This window comes from Populus nigra, chromosome 9 (genome assembly GCF_951802175.1).
Source record: "Populus nigra chromosome 9, ddPopNigr1.1, whole genome shotgun sequence".
Taxonomy (NCBI): Eukaryota; Viridiplantae; Streptophyta; class Magnoliopsida; order Malpighiales; family Salicaceae; genus Populus; species Populus nigra.
The window spans coordinates 8879138-8886921 of NC_084860.1; the positions used below are offsets into that span (position 1 = coordinate 8879138).

Sequence of the window (7784 nt, forward strand, 5' to 3'; positions counted from 1 at the left end):
ATTGTAAAGAAGAAAAACAAGGATGAGATATGATTGACTCATCTTGTTGAGGAAAAATGAATCCTCTTGAGGGTTAGAAAGCGCACTCGAAAGGAGGTAGGGTTAGAAAGACACACTACCTAAAAGGTCAGGACTCGAAGGAGCTCTTAAAAAGAGGCAGGGTTGGACAACACTACCTAAGAGGTGAGGGCTTGAAGGTACATTCAAAAGAGGAGGCATGGTTAGAAAACACACTACCTAAGGTGGTTGATGGCTCTAAGGCGCACTAAAGAAAGGCAGAGTTGGAAAACATACTACCTAAGGTGGTTGATGGCTCGAAGGCACATTAAAAAGGAGGCAAGGTTGGAAAACACGCTACCTAAGGTGTGATGGCTCGAAGGCACATTAAAAAGGAGGTATGGTTGGAAAACACACTACCTAAGGTGGTTGATGGCTCTAAGGCGCACTAAAAAAGGAGGTATGGTTGGAAAACACACTACCTAAGGTGGTTGATGGCTCTAAGGCGCACTAAAAAAGGAGGTATGGTTGGAAAACACACTACCGAAGGTGGTTAAGGCTCGAAGGCACATTAAAAAGGAGGCAGGGTTAGGAAAACACGCTACCTAAGGTGGTTGATGGCTCGAAGGCACATTAAAAAGGAGGCAGGGTTGGAAAACACGCTACCTAAGGTGTGATGGCTCGAAGGCACATTAAAAAGGAGGTATGGTTGGAAAACACACTACCTAAGGTGGTTGATGGCTCTAAGGCGCACTAAAAAAGGAGGTATGGTTGGAAAACACACTACCGAAGGTGGTTAAGGCTCGAAGGCACATTAAAAAGGAGGCAGGGTTAGGAAAACACGCTACCTAAGGTGTGATGGCTCGAAGGCACATTTAAAAACGGGTGGATAGGGCTAGAAAGCACACTACCTAAGGTGTGAGGGCTCGAAGGCCCACTAAAGAAGGAGGCAGGGTTGGAAAACACACTACCTAAGGTGGTTGGTGGCTCGAAGAGGCACTAAAAAAGAGGCAGGGTTGGAAAACACACTACCTAAGGTGTTTGGTGACGCTAAGGCGCACTAAAGAAGAGGCAGGGTTGGAAAACACACTACCTAAGGTGGTTGGTCGCTCGAAGGCTCACTCAAAAGGAGGTATGGTTAGAAAACACACTACCTAAGGTGGTTGGTGGCCCTAAGGCGCACTAAAGAAGAGGCAGGGTTGGAAAACACACTACCTAAGGTGGTTAAAGGCTCTAAGGCGCACTCAAAAGGAGGTATGGTTGGAAAACACACTACCTAAGGTGTGATGGCTTGAAGGCACATTAAAAAGGAGGTATGGTTGGAAAACACACTACCTAAGATGTGAGGGCTCGAAAGCCCACTAAAAAGGAGGTAAGGTTGGGAAACACACTACCTAAGGTGTGAGGGCTTGAAAGCCTACTCGAAAAAGAAAGTAGGGTTGGAAAACACGCTACCTAAGGTGTGAGGGTATGAAGGCCCGCTTAAAAAAGGAGGTAGGGTTAAAGAACACACTACCTAAGATGTGAGGGCTCGAAGGCCCACTAAAAAAGGAAGTGGATAGGGCTAGAAAGCACACTACCTAAGGTGTGAGGGCTCGAAGGCCCACTCAAAAAGGAGGTAGGGTTAGAAAAAACACTACCTAAGATGTGAGGGCTCGAAAGCCCATTCAAAAAAAGAAGTAGGGCTCGAAAGCCCACTCAAAAGAGGAGGTAGGGTCAGAGAACACACTACCTAAGAGGTGAGGGCTCGAAAGCCCATTCGAAAAAGGAGGTAGGGTTAGAAAAAACACTACCTAAGGTGTGAGGGCTCGAAAGCCCACTCAAAAGAGGAGGTAGGGTTAGAGAACACACTACCTAAGAGGTGAGGGCTCAAAAGCCCATTCGAAAAAGGAGGTAGGGTTAGAAAAAACACTACCTAAGGTGTGAGGGCTCGAAAGCCCACTCGAAAAAGGAAGTAGGGCTCGAAAGCCCACTCAAAAGAGGAGGTTGTGAGACACTAATCTGTCAAGATGAAGGTTATGCATCATGATCAATATGCATGTATACTTACCTGAGAAATGTAGGTCCCCTTTCTTCATGGAGTTCCCTTTTCTACATGGAGTTCTCATTTTCTCAAAAGTTTGAGTCTCTGATAGTAAGCTTCGATGGCTCTTTTCGCTCTTGCTTACTCGAGTCATCTCTTGTGATATTGACCTCTAGGAAGGACTGAATATCATCATACTTCTTTGTCATCCGCCCTTTTATCTCAAGAGTCGCCAATTTTGCCCGACATTTTTCCTAGAAAGGGAAAAGGGAATCATGAAGCCGACTCTACCAAATGTTTTTGATTGCCCTCCAGCTTGATCATGCCCTCAAGTATTCAAATCAGGTTTGAGGATGAGGCTAGGTGAAGGAAGGTCTAGTTATTTACAAAGAATTGTTTCCATGATGAATTTTTGGAATTTCAAAGCTATTCCAGACACAGAAATCATTTTGATGTTTGTTCAAAGCAAACTCATTCTGAAGAAAATCAAGTGATTCCTATTGAGAGGTTTTCAGATGTGATGAAAACTTTTGGTTTTGATTTTGGTGAAAAATATGAAGTGACATTTGGATGGTCACAAAAGTTTGGAATATCAATTTGAGGGTTATTGAGAACCGTCTTTCGACGAAAATGTGAAGAAGTGACATCTGGTTGGTCACAAAAGGGTTGAAATGTCAATTTGAGGGTTATTGAGAACCGTGTTTAAAGCATTCATTTTATTTGCATGAATAATGATTTTGCTTCGCATGAGAAAGCACTGCCTACCGATCCAAATTGCTTGCCTTTGATCAGAAAGGGCTTGATTAGGCACGTAATGTAGGCTTGGGCTCTTGGCTATGAAGAAAAGGATATATGTAGGCTCAAAAGGTGTTTAAGGGATTTTAAGACTAAGGATCACAAGTGCTTATATCCCAACCTTTTTTGTTCATACATTTCTGGACCTTGGAATTGATTTGTAAAATGGTCCACGGTGCCCCCCCAGTGTTGGGCTTGGGCTCTTTCTCATTTTTCTTCATTTGATTTTGAGCATCATGGCATTTGCTTTTTTTTGCTCAAAATTTTTTTTTTGATCCTTTGGATTTTTCTTATGCCCCCCAGCTTTGTATGGGCACCTTCGATTGATTGAGAATTTGCTTTTATGCCCCCTAGTATTGTTTGGGCACTTTCAATCATTAAAGATTTTTTAGCACTTGCCCCCAGTGTGGGGTGTGATCCTAGTCAAGGTTATTTCCAAAAAACACTACCAGGCTCAAAAGGGGACTGCAAAGGATATATTTTAGCCTTGTGAAAGGATTATCAAAGATGGCCTTTCTTCATCTCAAATGCATGCATTTAGGATCGGTAAGCCTTGCTTTCATGCGAGTATGCAGAGTGATTTCTCATTATTCATGCAACCAAAACTCAGCTTTTGGAGTCACTTCATGGTGTTTTTTTTTGGGTTTTCTTGGTGTATGGTTACCTCTCTAAGGAATCACCTGAATTTTCAGAACTTGTTTGTTTGAACAAACATCAACATGATTTCTGTTTTTTGTACTAAACTTTGATTTTCCAAAAATCCTTGTGAAAACATGGGGTTATGCTTGTTGTTTTGGGAAAAAGGGGAAACACACCCAAAGAATTCTTGGTGCAATGGTTTCATGTTTAAATGGTATGTTCAAGGTGTTATTTGCACGAAACAACAAAAAATGAAGGCATGTCATGAACACAGGAAAACACCTGATCTTATTAACAAGAAAGGCTTAGTGAACAGGGAAAGTCTTGTGGAATTTTGAGCCAAATTACCGACAAAAACTGGGATAGGTTGAAAAAGAGAAGAAAAAAAATCAATTTTTTTTTTTTGCAGGCATGATCAAGCAGGGGTAGGTTTTTTTTTTTTGGAGAACAAAAACAGACTCCATTCTGCAACAGTGGTGCAATTCCCCTTCGGATTGTGTTGAGGCTTTTGACCATGTTTGCCCCCCAGTTTCTTTGGGTTAAGTTGTTGCTGGGATTTGAACAAAGATGATAGGTCAGTTGGAAGAAACTTCCCTATGGTCATTTCTTAGTATTTGCTCGAGTAAGCCAGAGGCGAGTCAAGCTTTTGTTCAGAGACTCCAACTCTTTTTGAAAATGAGTGCTACGACGAGCACATTTTTATCTCCCATGTTTTTCGCTCAAAATTGGGTGTTGCAGACTCATAGAGGACCCACCTTTTATTCTGGTGCATGCATGAGAAAATGTATGAACATGCAATCTATATGATGAACTTGCCCTTCAAGGGGTGACATATGATCGTCACTTTTGTATGATGAAACAAGAATATTGATTCTTGCCCAAACTCTACAATGAAAATTTTCGGAGTGACGATCATTCTGTCACCCACAAGTCTTGAATTCAAGATGTTTCAAGAAGGGTTCGCCCCAATGCAGATAAATGATAGCATATACAACCTAAGGACAGGTTCTATTGATTATGTGAACATGGGCAGGTTTTCTACCTGATCTCAAAAGGGTCTATGAACCGCCCAGTGACCACCTCATGTGAAGGCGGTATAGGGGTTACAAGGAATGGTTGGGACACATTGTGACCGCCATTACCAAGTAAACACTCAGTTCATAGTTGGATGTTTCACAAATCTGAACCCCGACTGAAAGTCATGAGGCAGACCGCTACTCCCCTCCTAACTTAGAGGTTTGTGTGTGCTTTCAAAAATACAGGTGATGCATGAAAAATTCTAAAAATGCATGGATAAAATAAAACAAGATGAAAATGGCAAATTTTAAACACATTAAACACACAAAGCTTAGTCCAATATTGTCAGAAACAGTACCTCCCCAGTGGAGTCGCCATTCTGTCGTACGTCGGAAAACACCCGCGCGCGTCCTCGTCCCGTCCTGGCGATGGCGCTTTTCTCGCTCTCTGTTATTGGAATTGATTTTGTTCGGAGTCGCCACCTAGTATTTAATTGAGGGTTACTAGGAAACCCAGGTTGACTGGTCTTGTCAGAGATTTGCGGGTAAGGGACTGATTGTGGTTAGGGAAGGTATTAGCACCCCTAACGCACCCTACCTGAGGTAAGCTGCTTCGTGGCTTTGATGTGTTAAAGAAGTTTTAAAAAATTTTGTCTTTTCATCGGATTTTAGAAATACAACTTCCGTACAAATTTGTACTTCTACACCGTGATCCAATCAAAATATTAAATCCTTCTTTGTTCTTTTGCCGTCTCATTGCAAAAAAGATCCCTGAAATAAATACAAACATGCATTTTTGTTTTTTTTCTTCTTTCTTGCTTTTTTTATTTTTTATAATTCAATAACATAAATAAAAAATACAAAAAACAAACACACATTTTTTATTATATTATATTTTTTCTTCTTTTTCTTTTTCTTTTTCTTTTTTTTCTTTTTCTTCTTTTTTTTTACATCCACAATACAAATTACAATATTCAAAAATAAATAAAAATTACATCAAATAATTTAAAATTTACAAAACAGTCCCTAAAAATCCAGAAATTGCAAAGGAACACTTTTGGAACAGCAGGAATTCGTGGCGGCGCGTCTTCCCACGCGCCACCGTCACTGGCGGCGCGTGGGCTCACGCGCCGCCGTTGATGGAGACCGGAAATCAGTGGATCGGGAACGTCTTCTTCTTCCCTGTCTTCCTACGCCGGCTGTAAGGAACACCAATACCTGCAAAACACAAAAAAATGCAAGCAACAGTCTCTTTTGGTTTTATTTTTCTTAGACCCGGTTCCTTCGGGTCTGTCACGGTTGGATCTGCTTCACTGCAGATCCGGTTTCTTCTTCTTCAAGTGGCCGGTCGCTGGACCACGAAGCTGCTGGTCTGTGGGCGCTAGTTGAAGGAGAAGGCGAGGTGGCTTGCTGCCGCCGTTCGGTGGCTGTGGAGGAGACCGAAGGAAGAGCGTCGCGGCTGGGCTGAAGAAAGGAGTTGGAAGCGGGTTGGTTCTGATGGAGACCGGTCTGCTTGTTGACCCGGAGGGAAGTGAGGAGGTCGGTTGAGAGAGAGAAACCCGGTTGTGGGTTGCTGCTACCGCTGCCGCTACTGAAGGGGAGACTGGATCTGCAGGCGCCACCGGAGGGAGAATGGATGGAGACGGCGCCGCTGTTGGGTTGGTGGAGCAAGAAGGAGCAGCGGCCGGTTGAAGGCAGTGGAGAGGGTGGATCGGCGCTGCTGGTTTGTTGCAAAGGGAAGGGAGACCCGGTTCAGTCGATGATAGGCAAGAGGAAACTGAAAAGGCCAGCAAGAAGGGAGAAGGAGCTAGAGACGATGCCGGTTTGAGGGAAGAAGAAGGTGTTGTAACCGGCTGGAGAGGGAGAAGGGAAGGGTGAAACGGCGTGGAGCAGGAAAATCTACCGTGGCCAGCTGAAGAGAAAACAAAACCGAAAATCCAACCAAGAAACAGGGGGGGCGGCTGCCCTGGAAAAGAAGAAGATTAGGTTTTTTTTTTTTAGGGTTAGGTTTGTTCTTCTTTTTTTTGTTGTCAAAAATGCCCCCCTCGGTTTTGAGTTAAAGGCTGCTATTTATAGGCAGAGTAGTTTTTCGGGCTTCAAAATTGGTCCCTCAAGTTTTGTGTTTGGCCCCTGATTTCAATTGATTCACTTGGTAAAAATTAAATTGGGTCTCTTAAAATTCCTGATTTTTCAATTAAGTCCAAATTAAGCTCCCAAACTTAATTTTTCACCAATTAAGTCCTCCAATTAATTTGACCCGCTTAAAGTATAATTAAGTCCTTGCACTTAATTAACTCCTTCAATTGGACCCAAATTAATTCTCAAACATAATTAAAATTCAATTTGGCCCATGATTAAATCAAATTGACCCATTAAAAATTTAATTATGTCATTAGACTTAATTTTTATGCAAATTCGTCCAATACTCATTTAATTTGACCTTGAATTTGCATTTTTCTACTTTTGGGCATAACAGCGTACAATTGGGCCTTGAAATTCTTCCGAAAATTGCAGCCTGATTTTCGCCTATTTTTGCAGCCTTTTTTAGTCGGTTTTCTCCGCATTGCCAGCCTTTATTTTATTTTTTTGATTTTGATTTTTTTGATTTTTTTTTATTTTTTGGAAAAAAAACGAATTTTGAGGAATCACCCAAAATTGGGTGATGACATGCTTTTTGAAGCTGGCTGGTCTAATGGTTTGCTAAAGCTGCTATATTCTTTTTTGGCTTGTTTTTGTTGCTTGTCCTTTCTCTAGCTTTGGTTGGTGGAGGGTTGGTCTCAATGGATGTTGTCATCTATGGGAGATATAATGACAGTGTGGCTTTTTTGCTTGTGTTCTTTGTCACTCTTGTGTATGTCTGCTACTGCCTTGGTTACAGGTGGAACTGTTGGATTGTTGCTGCCACCCTGAGGTGGAGTTGTTTTCTGTGGTGCATAGAGGGGCTCTGGTTTTTTACAAAGGTTGAAGCTTATTCATTTGCCAGTGGGGATTAATCAGGCTACTACTGTAGCGTGCCGTCAGCTGGGTTGGAAGGAGTTTCACTGATGGTTTTTGGGTATCCTAGCAGATGTTTTCATTGTATGCTAGTTTGTTTTGCCCTATGGCTTTGATGCTTGTTCAAGGGAGCCTGTTCCCTCTGATTCTAAGTTGATCCAGGGAGTCTGTTCCCTCAGTCTATCCAGCAAGTTTGTCTTGCTTATGGCTTGTATAAGGGCGTTTGTTCCCTTTGCTTTTTGTTCAGCAAGCTTGTCTTGCTTTGGATTTGGTCCAGGGACTTTGTTCCCTTTTCCCAGTATTGCTAGTCTCCAGCGCAT

At 42.4% G+C, this 7784-nt stretch overlaps 1 protein-coding gene across 1 annotated transcript in view; it reads right to left on the minus strand.

Moving 5' to 3' along the window:
• Nucleotides 1-7784, minus strand: part of LOC133702735 (uncharacterized) — a 49807-nt gene extending 42023 nt beyond the window's left edge. Inside the window, exons 1-4 of the mRNA XM_062127067.1 lie at nucleotides 7598-7784; nucleotides 6030-6382; nucleotides 5785-5934; nucleotides 5598-5688 (exon numbers count right to left, since the gene is read on the minus strand). Of these exons, the coding sequence (XP_061983051.1) occupies nucleotides 5598-5688; nucleotides 5785-5934; nucleotides 6030-6382; nucleotides 7598-7784 (781 nt within the window). The remainder of the gene's footprint in view (nucleotides 1-5597; nucleotides 5689-5784; nucleotides 5935-6029; nucleotides 6383-7597) is intronic.